The sequence below is a fragment of the Saimiri boliviensis genome, chromosome 10, assembly GCF_048565385.1.
Source record: "Saimiri boliviensis isolate mSaiBol1 chromosome 10, mSaiBol1.pri, whole genome shotgun sequence".
NCBI lineage: Eukaryota > Metazoa > Chordata > Mammalia > Primates > Cebidae > Saimiri > Saimiri boliviensis.
In genome coordinates this window covers 3,680,291-3,697,949 of record NC_133458.1, presented here as the reverse complement: position 1 = coordinate 3,697,949, position 17,659 = coordinate 3,680,291, and the positions used below count along the sequence as shown (strand labels likewise).

At 52.1% G+C, this 17,659-nt stretch overlaps 1 protein-coding gene across 2 annotated transcripts in view; it reads right to left on the bottom strand.

Annotated features, from left to right (window-relative positions):
- The window catches only part of CNPY1 (canopy FGF signaling regulator 1), a 118,759-nt gene that overhangs the window by 57,849 nt on the left and 43,251 nt on the right, over positions 1-17,659 (bottom strand). The window contains exon 1 of one of the 2 annotated variants that reach the window (XM_074378859.1): positions 1,925-2,958. The exons of the other annotated variant lie outside the window; for it this stretch is intronic. Coding sequence (XP_074234960.1) covers positions 1,925-2,027 — 103 coding nt within the window. The 5' untranslated portion in view covers positions 2,028-2,958. Of the gene's footprint in view, positions 1-1,924; positions 2,959-17,659 lie in introns of those variants that run through there. 2 annotated transcript variants of the gene reach the window in all.

Sequence of the window (17,659 nt, the reverse complement as noted above, 5' to 3'; positions counted from 1 at the left end):
TCAGGGCTCCTGGCCTCCTCCTGGCCTGCACCCTGCAACACGCACACCCTACTCTGGAAACCTGAGGCCAGCGGCCCCGCCTGCCCTGCTCTTCACACCACTCTCATGTATGGAGCGGGATCTGTTGCCAAAACGATTTTGAAAACCTTTTAGGCCTTTCCAGAGCATCCTGCAAGCTCATCCCCCTGATCCCCGCTCTGTCCCAGGGCACCCGGCACGCTCACCCCAGACTGTCCCAGAGCACTGACAAGCCCGTCGTGGTCTCTTCTAGAGGCACTGCTAGGGCTCCCAGCCTGGCTTATGCATTTGCATTTGAGCAGCGGCTTCCTGGAAACAAGGCTGCAGAGTAAAAGGCAAGCCTGGGTCTGGACCCAGAGAACGTACTTTGACTGATGGCATCTTTTGCTCCATCTCCAATCACTGAAACTCCAGAGGGTACCTGCTGATGTGTGGGGTGAGCGTGGGGACTGACTCTGGGAAAAGGCTCAACTGACACCCACCAGTGACACAACGGACCCTGGCGACACCCCTGATTCACACCTCCTCTGTCACCAGCCCCTCCACTCACATGCCTCAGCCCCAGCCCACTCCCCCTCTAGCAGCTCACATGGGATGGGCCCTTGGTTCAGACAGTCTCTGTAGGCTCCCAGCCCTGCCTTCCCCTCCACACCCTGTCCCCAGCCCCTGGTGCCCACCAGGACACCTGAAACCACCACTCCTGTCCTGTCCCTCTCTTGGTCCCAAACCCAGCCTGAGAAGCCAGCACCGGTAAGACAGCCCTCCTCCAACTGCCCAGGCAGAGCTCAGTCAGACAAGCCTGCAGCCCAAGGAGCCGCCCAGGAGAAGCACCACACGGCAGAGGCCGACAGCAGAGGCCCCACCCAGACCCAGCCTAGGCCGGCGCCAGCAGAGGCATCGGGGGCTCATTCCCAGCCTTCAGAGCCTCTTCTGTCCAGGTGCCCAGCCCCTGCCACAGTGGGCCCTGTCCTCGCTGGGACCACCAATTATCTCAAGGCTTTTACGCTGCCCACTGTAACCAACGTGACAGAGGCCACCTGCTCTCCTCTGTTCTCTGATCAGCTAAAAGCTGCCCACGAATTCCTGCATCCAAGGGGCAAGCCTCAGTCAGGAGACCTGAGAGTGTTTTTTTAAAATCAATTGTAACTGACTGGCATCTTGTAACCGGCAGCCGCCTGAGAGATCTCGTCCAAGGCTCAGGGACAGGTGTGTGCCTCCCCTGCAGCCAGGCCGAGCCATGACCACCCCAGCCCACCCCAAGTGAGCTCAGAGAGGTGAAATGCCCGTCCAAGTTCACGGAGCCAGGGCACAGTGCGGGCAAGGCTGGAACCCAGGGCAGCTGCCCTCAAGGCTGGGTGCAGGGCCTGGACTGGAGATCCGAGAAGGACCCCAAAGAGCTTCTCTTTAAGTACCCAGGAGTTGGGTGACAGGGAAGGACAGTGGCCGAGCGGCCTGGCCCCCTTGGGGAAGGGGGCCAGGAAGTCCCTAGATGCCCGCGGCACCCGCCTTTGTACACACTCACCTCCACAGAACACCTCTGGGTCCCGGGCACTCCGGGCCAGCCCCGGCCCCAGCAGCAGGGCCAGCAGAGCCAGGGGCAGCAGCGTGGGGCTCATTCCAGTGGACTCACTGTGCCCCTTACACCAGCCTCCTCTGGGGCCCCTCCCAGGCCCCGCCGAGAGTGCTGGGCGAGCGGCAGAGAAATGGCATGCAAAGGTCCCCAGGCCACACCGCCCTAGATACTCGACCCGCCCTCCACATGCTGCACCTGGGCCCCTTCCCAGTGAGTCAGCTGTGCCCGCACCACCTGCTGGTCACTGCCTGGTCCCCACCCCCACTCCACCCCCAAACCTGCCCTGCCTGCCCTTCCCTCGGTACCAGTCACCCCCACCCCACGTCCCCTTACCTGTCTCAGATTCCTGTCGTGGATTCTGCATCCCGCTGAGGACCCTGGGACCTTTTTCAGAACGGCATCTGGAAACGAAGCTCAGGGTGCTCACTGTGTTCATTGCTGCGGGGGTGTCACTGCTCCCAGGTTCTCAGGAACAGAAGGAGGAAATGTCTGTATGTATCCATATAGGCAGACACTCGCTGACTGTTGCTGGGTCTATGAGCACATCTTAATGAGCCTGCGGGTTGACACTGAGAAGACCCCTGCCCCAGCCTGGCGCCTCCAGCACTTCCTTGCTTTTTCCTTTCCAAAGGTAGCAGAGCCTTCTCCAGCAGCAAGAACCGGCTCCTGTCTTCCTGGAAAGGTCGATTCGCTCCATTCCCGGCAACTCTCCCCAGCCCCTGCCACTTTTTCATGTCACTGGCTCCCCTCCCCAAGCTATGTCATTCATCAGGGCCCAAAGAATGGGCTCCATAAATAACAGCCTTGTCGGGTCTTTACGGACGGCTTGCTGCATGCCAGGGTCTGTGCTTTACGCAGGGATTCACCTTCCAATCACTCAATACCCCCAACCTACGGATAGGAAACCGAGCCGAAGGAAGATGTCGTCATTTGCTCAAGTACACTCGCTGGTATGATTAGTGACATGATTTGATTTTTAAGGGCAGCAATGTGCTCATCTCCCGGTTCCCTTGCTCCCAGGTGTGGCTAGGAGCTGAACTCTGGCCAGTGAGATGTCAGCAAAGGTTGTTGGCAGGGCCTCTGAAAAAGCTCTTTAAAAGTGGGAAGACTGGCCGGGCATGGTGGCTCATGCCTGTAATTCCAGCATGTTGGGAGGCCGAGGTGGGCAAATCACCTGAGGTCAGGAGTTCGAGACCAGCCCGGCCAACATGGTGAAACCCTGTCTCTATTAAAAATACAAAAATTAGAGATCCAAGATGGCTGATCACTAACAGCTCGGGATTGTAGCTCCCACTGAAAGCGCAAAGAAGGAGAGGACGCCACACCTTCACATGAATTCTTGTTGATCACTCACCAGGAGATTCCCAGCGGAGGAGCCCCACGGGTCGCCAGCGCGACTCTTGTGACCGGCGAGGCGGTTTTGCCGGCGCCTCGGAGCGTCGGTTCTCGGTGCAGAGTCGGAAAAGCACCCTCAATCTTAACGCCGCTTATTTAGTCGGTGCAGTGGGTTGCTCAGATTTCGGCGCTGAGAATCAGTAAGTTGGACGTCCACTCAGAAACCCAATTACAAAGACGGTAATTATAAAGACCACAGATGGATGAATCTACAACGAAGGGAAGAAAACGGTCAAAGAAGGCTGAGAATACCCAAGATCAGAACGCCTCTTCCTCAGCAGGGGATCCCAGTTCCTCATCAGCAACGAAACAAGGCTTGATGGAGAACGAGTGGGTTCCAATTACAGAAGCAGGCTTCAAAACGTGGATAATAAGAAACTTCTGTGAATTAAAAGAAATTGTTATAACACAATCTAAAGAAACTAAGAACTTTTTTGAAAAAAGGTTTGACGAAATGTCAACAAGAATACAAAATTTAGAGAGGAAAATAAGTGAATTGATGGAGCTGAAAAACACAATACGAGAACTACGTGAAGTATGCACAAGTTTTAACAGCCGAATTGATCAAGCAGAAGAAAGGATATCAGAGGTCGAAGATCAACTCAATGAAATAAAACAAGAAGACAAGACAAGAGAAAAAAGGATAAAAAGGAACGAGCAAAGTCTCCAAGAAATATGGGACTATGTGAAAAGACCTAATCTACGCTTGATAGGTGTACCTGAATGTGACGAAGAGAATGAATCCAAGCTGGAAAATACGCTTCAGGACATTATTCAGGAAAATTTTCCCAGCCTAGTAAGGCAGGATAATATTCAACTCCAGGTAATACAGAGAACACCACAGAGATATTCCTCAAGAAGAGCAACTCCAAGGCACATAATCGTCAGATTCACCAGGGTTGAAATGAAGGAGAAAATACTAAGGGCAGCCAGAGAGAAAGGTCAGGTTACCCACAAAGGGAAGCCTATCAGACTTACAGCAGATCTCTCAGCAGAAACCCTACAAGCCAGAAGAGAGTGGGGGCCAATATTCAACATCCTTAAAGAAAAGAACTTTCAACCCAGAATTTCACATCCAGCCAAGCTAAGCTTCACATGTGAAGGAAAAATAAAGTTTTTTGTGAATAAGCAAGCACTCAGAGATTTCATCACCACCAGGCCTGCTTTGCAAGAGCTTCTGAAAGAACCACTACACATATGAAAGGAACAAACAGTATCAGCCTTTCTAAAAAAATTATCAAAAGAGCATCAATATAATGAAGAATTTACATCAACTAATGGACAAAATAGCCAGCTAATGACAGTATTAAACTCACATATATTATTATTAATTCTAAATTTAAATTGACTAAATCCCCCAATCCAAAGACAGGCAATTTGAATAAAAAACTAAAACCCATTAGTATGCTGCATCCAGATCCATCTCACATTCAAGGATACACAAAGACTCTAAACAAGGGATGGAGAAAGATTTACCAACCAAACAGAGAGCTAAAATAAATAAATAAAAAGCAGAAGTTACAATTAAGCAACAAAGATCAAAAGAAGCAAAGAAGGACATTATATAATGATAAAAGGATCAATGCAATAACAAGAAGAGCTAAAGATCCTAAATATAAACGCACCCAATACAGGAATACCTAGACATACAGGACTTATAAAGAGACGTAGACTCCCACATAATAATAGTGGGAGACTTCAACATTAATATTAGACAGATCAATGAGACAGAAAATTAACAACGATATTCAGGTCTTGAACTCAGATCTGGAACAAGTAAATGTAATTAACATTTATAGAACTCTCCACTTTAAATATACAAAATATACACTCTTATCAGTACCACATCATATCAATTTAGAAGTTTAAATGAAATCTTGGTTGGCTCCTTGTTTGTTATTCTCTTCCCTCATTTTCTTTCATGTCTCCATTATTAAGGACAATTATAGGCATACCCATATTTAGACTGCATTCTAGCCTGGGCAATAAAGCAATACCCCCATCCTCTCTCCCTCTTCCTCTTTTTCTTTCTTCCTCTTCTTTATTCTTAAAAAAAAAAAAAAAAATACAAAAATTAGCCAGGCATAATGATGGGCAACTGTAATCCCAGCTACTTGGGAGGCTGAGGCAGGAGAATCACTTGAATCCAGGAGGCAGAGGTTGCAGTGAACTGATACTGCACCATTGCACTCCAGGCTGAGTTACAAGAGCGAAACTCTGTCTGAAAACAAAAACAAAAACAAAAACAAAACTGAGTAAGGGAGTGAGCAAAAAGACTAGCAAAATTAAGAATTTGATCTGGCAGTGGTCTGATGAAACATCAGCCTCATATCATCTGTGGGAGTGTGAGTACCGCTCCAGCAAGGGTAACCTGGGAACAGTCAAATGATCATTTCAGTTAGAAGCTCATGTCCTGGGGCACCCAGCGGTTCCTCCTGCAGGAATTCACCCACACATACACATGCACAATGGTTCATGTTTGAAGTTATGCATTGCAGCATTGTTTGAAACAGCCAAGATTAAAAAAAAAACAAACCTGCCTTCAGTAGGACACTTGTTAAAGTGTGGTGCAATCAACCACTGAATCAGGAAAAAGAAAGGGAGATTTCTTTATGGAATGCTGTGGGATGATCTCCAAAATGTGGCTTTTGTTTTTGTTTTTGTTTTGTGACTGAGTCTCGCTCTGTCGCCAGGCTGGAGTGCAGTGTCGAAATCTCAGCGCACTCCTGCGTTCAAGTGATTCTCCTGCCTCAGCCTCCCAGGAAGCTGGGACTACAGGTGCGTGCCACCATGACTAATTTTTGTAGATTTAATAGTGACAGGGTTTCACCATGTTGTCCAGGATGGTCTTGATCTCGTGACCTCGTGATCTGTCCATCTCAGCCTCCTGAAGTGCTGGGATTACAGGCATGAGCCACCGCACCTAGTCCCAAAATGTATTTTTAAGTTAAAAAAAAAAAAAAAGATTCCAAACAGTGTGTGTATAGCAGGTCTTTGACTTGGGATGATTTGACTTGTGATGTTTTTACTTTATGAGGGTGTGAAAGCAACATGCATTCCGTAGAAACCATACTTGAAATTTCCAGATTTGATCTTTCCCAGGCTAGTATATGCATTACGGATTCTCTCAAACCTAGGCAGGGGCGGCCACGGCCCCCAGTCAGCCCTGAGACCACAAAGGTAAATAACTTGCCCTCTGCATCGGGCTGTGCCGCCCCGTGATTTTGCCAACTGTAGCTGATGTGAGTGTTCTGAGCACGGTTAAGGCAGGCGAGGCTAAGCTGTGATGTTCCCTTGCTTGAGTGTATTAAGTGCATTTCGACTTAAAATACTTCCAACTTACATGGGTTTATTGGGATGTGATGTCATCCTAAGTTAAGAAACATCTGTAATGTAATATGCTACTCTTTGAGTAAAATAAAATATTTCTGGAAGGATAACAAGATCAGTCTTCTCTGGGTAGAAAAATTGAGTGGCTGGAGGCCCTTGGATAATAAAAAATCTGGCCTTTGTCCCTGGTTCCTGGGTGGGAGACTCTAAGTCCCGGGAACTTCCCAAGTGGTTAGACTGCCTTCATTATTCACATGACTCCAGGGGGGCCCTGGAGCTCATGCTAATGAGGTGACCCAGGGAAGCCCCTGGATGCCTGCGGGAGGGGAGGTGGTCACTAGCAAGCCCAATCATGTGATGAGAGGGCCAGGGCTTTGGGCCCAGGGCTATCAGCCCAATCTGCTGACCTCTGGGAGGCGGTGGGGGAGCTGGAGACTGAGTTTTCCCATGCTCAGCTGATCACTCAACCAACTGTGCTTATGGAATGAGATGCCATTAAAAGCTGTGATGGTAAGGCTCCATGGAGGGCCCGGGTGTGCCTGAAAGGTGACGTGTGCTGACCCACGGGGAGGACAATGGAAGCTCTGAATTTGGGACCCAACCAGCCCTCGCCCCACGTGTTTCTTCGTTTAGCCGGCCTGATGGGTGTTCTTTATTATGAAAATGGGATTGTGGCCAGGTGCGGTGGTTCACACCTGTAATCCCAGCACTTTGGGAGGCTGAGACGAGCAGATCACCTGAGGTCAGGAGTTCAAGACAAGCCTGGCCAACATGGTGAAACTCTGTCTCTACAAAAATACAAAAATTAGCCAGGCATGATGGTGGGTGCCTGTAATCCCACCTAATTGGGAGGCTAGGGTGGGAGAATCGCTTGAACCCAGGAGGTGGAGGTTGCAGTGAGCTGGGATAGCACCACTGCACTCTAGCCTGGGTGACAGGGCAAGACTCCGTCTCAAAGTAAATAAATAGGATCATAAGTGCAAAACCTTCACAGGCTCTGGGCACGTTCCAGTGAGTTATAAAACCTGAGGGGATCGGGGAGCCCCAGGATTTGTAGCAAGTTGGTCAGAGGTGCAGGTGGCTCGGGGACCTCACTTGGGGCTGGCATTTGAAGCAGGGGCCATCTTGTTGGAACCCTGCCCTTCACCCACTTATGCCAGAGGTTGCAAACTTTTTTGTGAAAAATCAGATGTTGGCAATGACCTTCAGATGTAAGATATAAATAGGTCCCACAAACTTAGTGTTCCAATAATGGAACAGAGGGCATAGATAGGTTAAACCTGTGAGGTCTGATGCTAACTGGGTGGCTAGTGTCAAAATCGAATTGCAGTTTCAGAGTGAAAACAACATTTTTTCCATAAGCATTTTGTACCTTTTTCGAGTATATTGCCTATTTACAAAACAAATACATAAAATGAAAAAAAAAAAGGTATTTTTAACTCTAAGAAAAACAAATCGTTTTACGTGAAAGCCGTGGTGTAAACATGAAGCCGACTAAAATGTGGCCTAATTCTGAGCTTAAGAAGAAAGTTTCTTCCCTCGGACAGGGAGCCCTCTCCTCCGAGAGGGGAGTCTAAAGCTTCCCACCTGCCTCACGTGCTTCAGAAGCTCCGTCTTTCATTCTCCGTTCGATTTTACCAACCAGCCCTGAGCAAACAGACCTCCGACCGCTGAAGGCAGGAACACTTTGAGTTTCTCCCGGGCCAAGCTGCTCAGGTGAGGGATGTCTGGAGGACTCGAGCCTCGGGTGTGTTTGACTTCAGCACCGCAAGGAAAGCCTCCTCACGTGCACCGCATGGGCTTGCAGAGCTCAGCCCAGCCCCGAGAAAGGCGTTCAGAAGCGCGCGCTCTGCTCAGTGCCCCGGCAGTCCCTCTTCCTGGTATCCTTGAAGCTCTCTGGCTGGGGTTTTTGTTTTATTTTTTCCTTCTCTTTGCATCCTCATTTCTCCTCTGGGCTTTTTTGTTGCACAAAACAGAAAAAAGAGAAGAAAAACACTTTGGCAGACTGTCTTATTCTGTGGCCACAGGAAATCAGGAAGGAGCTGAGTGGCAGGAGCCGAGTGACTCCAGCCCCCTCTTTCGGAGCACAGAGCCGCTGAGCAAGAAGGCATGGCCTGCTGGGCGGGGCCCGCATCCTACAAAACACAAATTTACTGGGGTCAGCCTGGGCCGGCCCTCCACGTCCACGGCCTGGGTCCAGTGGGGTCACACCGTTGAATGCTGCCTGGAGGCATTGGTGTCCCTGACTCTACTGCATCTGCTGGCCCAGACTTCCGGGCCTGTGCGTCCCCTGGTTGTCTGTGGTCCTCCCCAGAGGCAGGCTGAGTCCTGCCCGGTGCTGCGAGGCATCCATCCCGGAGGTCTTTCCAGGCGTCAGCCCCCTGGGCGGGTCCAGACTGAGAACTATCACCGGCAGGTCAGGGAAACCCTGCCCGGCCCTGACAGACCCCAGCCCACACCTGCTGAAGCCCCGAAACTGCTCCTTAGGGACTTTGTCCGAGGCATCCTCTGCCTGGGGCCGCATGACGAGGCTCTGCAGGGCTGAGGCGGGGCCGGGTACCTGGAATGATGAGTGCATCCAAGCCACAGCATCAGCGCAGAGTCCTTTGAGCCGGGGGAGCATAGAGTTTAAGTAGCCTGGTCCCTTCTGTCCACCAGTAGTGACTCCAGGCCTGGCGGGGCCGGGGAGGGCACCCAGCTCTGCGGAAAATGCTGGCCTGTCCCCTCGCCATCCCTCCTCTCAAGCCTACCGGCCAGCCAAACAAGCATGAGCCCCGGTTGGAATGAGGCTGGTCCGGCGCCTCTGACCTGCTCCCGGGCTGCAGTGAGGACAAGGGAGCAGCAGCGCCTGGCTCCAGCTGCCTGGCCATGCAGGCCCGTCTACTCCTGTTAGGGACCAACTGTGTCCGCGGCGTAGCCCCTCTGAGACTCGGTTTCCCCAATCCGTAAAACGGGGTATGAAGGTGAACTTGAGGTGAGACTTGACTGGGCAAGGCAGGCTCGGATAGCTGGTGAGGCCTCAGGTCTGAGTGTGTCTGGAGGGCATTTTCAGGAGAGACTGGTGTTGAATCAGTGAGGAAGGACGCTCTGCCCCCAATGCCGGCCGGTGCCACCAAGCCATGGCAGGACCACAGCGCACAGGGCCGAGCGCAGGCACATGGCTCCCACCCCCAGGCTGGGGCCCCTTCTCCTGCCTGTGGACACCACAATCCAGGCTCTCTGGCCCTTGGGCTCTGGGACTCCCACCAGCTGCCCCCCCGGGCTCTCAAGCCTTTGGCCTTGGACTGAGAATCACACCATCAGCTTCCCTAGGTCTGAGGCCTTCAGACCCTCAGCCATGCCATGGGCTTCCCTGGGTCTCCAGCTTGCAGATGGCCAGTCCAGGCCTCCTGAACTCACAATTCCCCTAAGAAACCCCCCATACATCTCCATCTATCTACACAGATATGTAAGCAGCCACATAACTAAATCCCTATCTAGCTACGTGGATATCTATGTACCCACAGAACGAACCCCCTGTCTACCAGAGATCTATGTATCCATATGTTTACATCTGTCTCTATCCATCCACCCTATGGTTTCTGTCTCTGGAGAACCATGCCTAACACACAAGGATGAGAATAGGCTCCATCTGACCAGGCATGGTGGCTCACACCTGCAATCTCAACACTTTGGGAGGCCCAGGAGGGCAAATCACCTGATGTTGGGAGTTTGAGACCATCCCGGCCAACATGGTGAAACCCCGTCCCTACTAAAAACACAAAAATTAGCTGGGCTTGGTGGTGCACACCTGTAATGCCAGCACTTGGGAGGCTGAGGCAGGAGAATTGCTTGAGCCTGGGAGGTGGAGGTTGGAGTGAGCTGAGATCATGCCACTGAACTCCAGCCTGGGCAACAGAGCAAGACTCCCTCTCAAAAAAAAACAAAACTAGGCCCTGTCTCCGGGGCTGCTGTAGCGGTTGACCCTGTGTTGCAGGTAGCAGCATCTTTGATGCAGTCCTTGGCCCAGCGTAAGTGTTCTGTGAATTTCACGATGCTTAAGCGAGGGTGTGATGCACAGTGTGGTGACTGTTCATGCAGCCCCCTACGCCGGACCCTGAGCTTGCCTGGGGATGGCGGGAGCTCTGCCGAATGGCAAGGATGGGTAGAGGAAAGAAGAACGGCCTCTGAAGGGTGGTTTGAAAAGGAGAGAGACCGAGGAGGCCAGGGCAGATCAGGCTGAGGAGTAAGGTGGCGGCCGAGAGGCGCTGGTCAGTCCCGTGACGAGGCCTGGCGTAAGGAGCTCTGCAGAGAGCCCCAGTCACTGCCATTCTCGACAACACTTGTGGAGCTGGGTGGCACGCGATGGCTTTGCCAAGCTCCCTGACGTGGAGCTGCAGCCGAGCAGATGGAGTCTGAAGGGACCCCGTGCTCTCTGTCCATTTTCCCTTTCTCAAGTTCCAAGCAGGGAGCCAGGCCCCATGCGTCCCCCGCCCAGGGATGCTTGGGCGGAAGTCTGAGGGGACACCTGTGTCCCGGGCGCGCGTAGGAGCAGCCTGAGAGAAGAGAAGCAGGTTATATGGCAGGCTGGGGACTCTGGGGAAGCCAGAGGAAGAGACTGAAAGGCTGATTCCCAGGATGGTGAGAGCCTCCAGTGGCGTAGCCCCATTCCAGCAAGGCCTCAGACGCCCAAACTCCCATGGAGAGGACTCCTCCAGGCTAACCCGGGGCCCCTGCACCTGCTTGGTAAGAGGCACTGGGACCAGCTGCCTTCCAGGGTTGAGATCAGGACACATGCAGGAGAAAGTTTAATAAACGTATGTCAACCAAGTGTACTGTTCATGTACTCAAGTTTCCAAATAGAAAGCCATAGTCTCTACACCTTCCAAAGGGGCCCAGGCACACTGCAATGACATTTACGGCCATCATCATGGTTCTTCCATGCATGTGGTTTAATAGGGGGAGGAATATTTGGCATCGGAAGACCCAGATTCAAGACTTGGTTCCACCCACGTGAAGGCTGTGTGGCCAAGGGTAAGTCACTGGATCTCCACAATCCTCCATTTATTTCCTGTAAATGGGTCAACACCGCTTTCCATCTGCAGGACGGTGCGAGGGGTGCTTAGGATCCTGCACCGAAACCACTGCGTAACGCAGAGACGAGAGCCGGGATCGTCTCTCCACCAGGCGAGCGCCCAGGACCACACCTGCCGTCCGCGGTCACTTTGCTGGGGCGGCACCTGCTCACATCCTGCTGGGCATGTAGTCCCAGAGAACTGGCTAAAGGAAAGCCTGTCTTTCATTCAACCTCCGTTGTCCACCCAAGGAAAGACTGCCTGGGCAAGTGTGTCTGGAGGCGGATTCAAGCCCATGGCCCCAAACAGTTGGCCTGAGCACTGGGCAAGATGAAAATTCCTGGGCCTGAGTCTGGCCAGACGACCAGGAGCTGGAGAGAAGGAAAGCAGTAAGTTGGGAAGAGCGGTGAGTCCCTCCCGAGGAACTGCAGAGCTGCCTTCTGCTAACGGCACCACCGGGCCTGTTGTTCTGGGAGGGGCCTCAGGAAGGAACGGCTGCTTCTCTGGACTGAGTAAGCAACTTTCGGGGTCAGGATAACTTGACTGCACTCACTGAGCCTTTAGAACAACGACCGCCGTCTCGCACATCCCAGGATGAGGCTGTTTATCCCGAGGCTTGTTCCATTTCCAGCAGATATTGATCGCACCCCTTCTCCATGCTGGGCACGAGGGATGTGGGGATGAAAACGCACAACCCACACTCCCTCCCACCACCCGCCAACCCGAGCGTGTGTTCCGGCGTGCTGGCACCCGCAGAGCCCGACATCCTGGTGCAACCTGTGGGTGGGAACAGGCAGCACAGGGAGGGTCAAACATTTCCAAAGCAAAGAATCTGATGCCTCAGCTCCCCAGGGCAGGAGTCACAGCTTCCCGGCAGCAACAGGCAGGAAGGGCAGCGGCAGGGGCTGGGCATGCCAGCGGCACCTGGCCAGGGTCCACAGCATCCCAGCCTCGGAACCGGCCTCTGAAAGCAGCAAGACACGACGGCTAGAGCCTCGGCTTCACAGGCCAAACCAGTCTCCGTGCTGGGCAGCCTTTGCCATGTGAAATTGCTGGATTCCACCTTACATAGATACCGTGCATTTGTATTAACATGGCATCTCACATTTAAGGAGTTTTTGAGGCAAGGTAGTGTTAGAAGTTTACCCTCCAGGCAAAAAAGAATGAATAAGTAGAGAAAAAGCCAATAACCTCATCCCTCTGAGGTTTAACGCACCGGCTCATTTACTAGGATATATATTTTTCTTTCATTGAATTGTTTTGTCTCTTTTACTTAGACTGAAAACCTCGTGGGCAGGGATCATGGGGCCCTTTTGCCCCCAAGCATAACCAACAATAATCATTCGCTTTAAATAAATGCATGTAAGAGCGAAGGCCTGTATGTCTAGTAGCTCTGCCAACATCTGGGCAAGTGCAGAGAAACGCTGTGGCCCCGCTTCTGTTCTGTGTGGGTTTCCCTGTGCAGAAAAGAAGGAAGCCCCTTTTCCTGAGGGGTCCTCAGGCAAAGTGGGTGCCTGGGCCGGCCAAGCAGTGTGGGGAGGGCTCACCAACTCCCACATTTACACAGGTAACTGCCAGGTTTGGAGGGGGCCCATGGAATAGCAAAGCCCGGGAGAATGAATCGGCTGGGAAGGCGAAGGAGCAACCTTCCCCTTTGGGCTTAAGGAGGGAGGAAAGTGGCTTTCCCTGAAGTGCCTTAAAGTAGTTCTAGAATGAAGAAGCACCGTGCCACTAAGCTCCCCATCTCCTGCCTTCCCTTTCTCCCTGTTCTCTTTCCTTTCTTATGCATATTCACCTTTTTTTTTTTTGAAACAGAGTCTTGTTCTGTCACCCAGGCTGGAGTGCAATGGCATGATCTCAGCTCACTGCAACCTCTGCCTCGGGGGTTCTAGCAATTCTCCTGCCTCAGCCTCCCAAGTAACTGGGACAACAGGTGCATCCCACTACACCTGGCTAATTTTTTGTATTTTAGTAGAGACAGGGTTTCACTGTGTTGCCCAGGCTGGTCTCGAACTCCTGAGCTCAGGCAATCCACCCACCTCAGCCTTCCAAAGTGTTAGGATTACAAGCGTGAGCCACTGCGCCCAGCCTCACCTGTGTTTTGTGGGAGAACTCCTGCTGAGGCTGAGAGCCTCTCAAGATCTTGCACCCAGAGAGAGCAGGATAACTTCCTCTGTGGATGGGATGATCAGGGAGGACAGGAATGGAGGCTGGAGCCCGGGAACCAGGATGCTGCAGGGGGTGGCCAGCGACTGTGCAGACCTGCCTTGGGGTAGTGGCTGGGGGGCATGGATGCCACAGCGTGTGAGGGATGCTGGGATGCGGGACCGTGGGGCAGCGTGCAGAGGAGCTCCAACATTGAGCCAGGGGTGGGGCTAGCCAGAGTCCTGGCAGAAAACAAAGAGTTTGTGCAAACTGGGTCGTCAAGTAAGAGCTTAATAAACAGACTACTTATGAAGAAGCTCTGGGAAGGATTTAAGCAAAGGATAAAGAGACAGTGCAGTACCCTGAGGCCAGTAAAAGCTGGGAGTTGTTCCAGCCACGATTCCAAACGGGGCCACTGGAACCTGCAGAGAGCAGGTACAGAAAAGGCTGCACTTCAGGGAAGGTGACTACGAGGGTCTTTTGTATTGTATTTGGGGGAAATGTTTGTATTCCCCCCAAATCCGCATGGTGAAACTTAAGCCCAAAAGTCATGGATTAAGAAGTGGGGCCCTTGGGAGGTGATTACCCACGAGGGCAAAGCACTAATGGAATTAGTGTCCTTAATAAACAGGCCCAACAGGAGACTCGCTTGAACCTGGGAGGTGGAGTTTGCGGTGAGCTGAGATTGCACTCCAGCCTCGGCAACAAGAGCAAAACTCTGTCCAAAAAAAAAAAAAAAAAGGCCCAAGAGAACTTGGCACGTTGAAGGTGCTCTCTATGAGAAGCAGACCCCTCACCAGACGCTGAAGCTTCATGGCTCTTGATCTTGAACTTCCCAGTCTCTAGAATAGTGAGCACTAAACATCGATTGTCTTTAAGTTACCCAGTCTAAGGTGTTTTGTTATAGCAGCCCGAAGAGACTAAGAAAGAAATCGGTACCAGGAGTGGGGATGTTGCTGTAACAAATACCTAAAAACATGGGAGCCGCTTTGGAGCTAGCAGTGGGGAGTTACTAGCAGAGTTTGGAGGTGCGTGCTAGGAAAAGCTGACAGTGCTGTGAACAGAACATCAAGGACGATTCAGGTATGGGCTCAGAAGAGGAGCAGAGCCTCCGAGAAAACCTCCGTCTTCCTCAAGATTGGTCAGAGGTCAGAACGAGAATGTTGGTAGCAACACAGTCAGTAAAGGCCATTTTGATGCAGTTTCAGAAGGAAGTGAGGAACGTGTTGCTGGAAACTGGAGGAAAGGCCATCTCTGCTCTAAAGTGGCAAGAACTTGGCTGAATTGTGTTCATTCCTAGTGCTTTGTGGAAGGATGGATTTGTGAACAATGAAATAAGATAGTCATCAGAAGAAATAACAAAGCAAAATGTTGTGGGTGGAGCCGGGCTTCTCTTGACTGCTTATGGTGAAATGAAAGAAGAGAGAAATGAATTAAAGATGAAATTTCTCATCAAAAGGGAAGAAGAACCTAAAGATTTGGATAATTCTCAGCCTGGCCACGTACGAAGCAAAAAGCATGTTTAGGAAAGAAAATCAAGGGTGTGGCCAAGCAACCATGGAAAAGGAGATTGGTGTGGAGACCAGGAAGCTGAACGCTACTCATCCAGACAGTGGAAGAGTGACCCCAAGAACTTCGGAGCTTCTAGGGGCTTTGCCTGTCCCAGGCCCAGAGTGCCGGGGCCCTGGGGATAGAATGATTTCCAGGCTCTGCTGCCCACGTTCCAATGTGGTACTCCTTGACCACCCCGGATGTGGCTCAAGCAGGCCTAGGTGCAGCTCAGGCCACCCCTCTGGCAGTCACAAGTGTAAACTCTGGCAGCATCTATGCAGTGCCCTCTCCACAGGAGCCCTGGGGACATGACTCCCTCCATGCAGATTTCGCAGGATGCCCTGGAGAGCCCCTGCGCCCAGGGAGGGAGAGAACTGACACGGACGTGGGGCCACCTCAGAGTTCCCACCTGGGCAATGTCCAGTGGAGTCCTGGGGGCAGGGCTGACCACGAGACTCCAGTATGGTAGAGCCACGAGCAGCATGCAGCCGCAGCCTGGGAGGGCAGCAGGCATGGAGCGCCTACGTGGGGGAGCTTCGGGAGTTCGCATGGACCACCACCCTCCCCACCCCTCCATTCAACCGCTGACTCTCTCAGTACCTCCTCCTCACCCCCGTCCTCCTCCCTCCTGTGGACGACCGCAGGCCCCGTCTTCCAGGCTCCTCTCCCCACGCCAGGCTCTCCACAACGCTGCTAAAAACCAACCCAACTGTGACCCAAACACCCAAATGCCCAAGTTCCACCAAGGGTTCCCACGTTAGCTTGAGGATAAAGACCACTTCAGGAGATTAGGAAAAAGGATGAGATATTACTCTCAGGACGGTGGAGGAGTGATTCCGGGGGTCATCCTCTGCATTGGCATACGAGCCCTCCACGGGCCCTGGCTGCAGCACCGTCCTCTGGGCACCCTGCTCAGTGCTCCCTACAGGCACCAAGCCTTGCCTCTGTGCACAGATACCCCTTGGTCTGAAAGGCTGAGCTACCCTCCCCAGTGGTTCCTGGTCCTTCAAGATTTAGTCAAGATTGGCTCCTCCAGGAAGACTTCCCAGAGCACTGCCCTACCCCTCTGTGTGAGTCGGAGTCCGGCTCCAGCACCTCCAGCCTCCATCAGAACCCCCCACCCACCACCCCTCCAGAGAGAGGCTCCCTGGGCTGGGCCGGGCACCACTCTCCCTGGACCTTGGCACTGGACATAACTTCCAGCCGGGACACAGTGTACGCACAGTCGAAAATGCTTCTGATGCGTCAATAACGGACTGAAGCGGAGCAAGCCACATCAACCCCGAGACTGCACTTTTCCACCTGTCATGTGAGGGGACGTTACTCAGCGAGCGACAAGACCACTTCCCAGCCCTAGTACTGCACCTATTGTTCTTGAGCTAAAGCCACTGAAAACAAAGCTTGGCACAGGAGATCTTTCGGACGAAACGTAGCTGCTCTCATGCTCTGTCACGCCACGTGACACGCCATATTCCGCAGTCTGCAATGCTGCAGCATTTGTGACCTTGGAAACCACAATTCTGACAAAACAAATTAGACACTAAGCATCTCTAGCTATCATTAAACTTCCCCAGCAGCAGGGCGGTGATAGGATCAGACCTCAATTCTGCTCTCAGTTGTAATAGGAGTTTAGAGCCATATGTGCCTCCTTGCCTGAGGCGCAGCGGGGCTGTGTTTAACAGGCTCACGCTAGGGAAAGAAGGTGCCTTCGGATCATAAACAATATTGCATTTGCATCATGCATGGTTTTCCCTGTTTCCTCTTATCATAAGCAAAGCTGTATGCATTTGGTTCATCCTTCCCCAGAACACATCCTGCCTGAGTTATCAGAAGCGTGCAAGGAGGAAAACCCACTCCCGTCTGACGGATCCTGTTCATCTGAGCACAGTCGAGCTGTAGCCGGGGCTGCAGCCAAAAGCACAGGACTCAGAAATGACTGCAAGCACCCCCAGACCAGGGTGGGAACGGGTAGCTTCAGATCAGCCAGGCTCCTCCTGCAACACCGCCTGTCAATGCCCCACTCGAGGGGGCTCGCCTTTCTCTCCGCCAATTCTTTGACGTTTCAAGCTACACACAGGAGAGGGAGAGTGTGTGTGTGTGTTTATGTGTAGATGTGTGTGTTTATGCGTTTGTGTGTACATTTATGCATGTACATTTATGTGTTTCTATGTATGTGTTTGTATGTGTGTGTTTATGGTGTATGTGTGTGTTGTGTGTGTTTACGTGTGTGTGTGTGTGTGTATACTCCAGTACTTTTGGGGGACATCAGGTATCCTTTCAATGTTTATCAAAGCCGCACATGTAAACCCGGCCCCCCCGCACCTCCAGCGCTCACTCTGCAGAAGCAACACTTCCAACTTTGCAGATTGCTGCCTACTGAGCTCTGTATTTCTAAATAAACAGGCAAGTACTGCCATCTCTAAGCATTTCAGTGTTGCACTCCATGAACTTACTATTTAGGATGAGGAATTAGCTCAGTAACCATCCCCTGACACACACACAGAGCCACACACACACACAGAGCTGCACACACACACACAGCTTCACACACAGAGCTGCACACACAAACACACACACACACAGAGCTGCACAC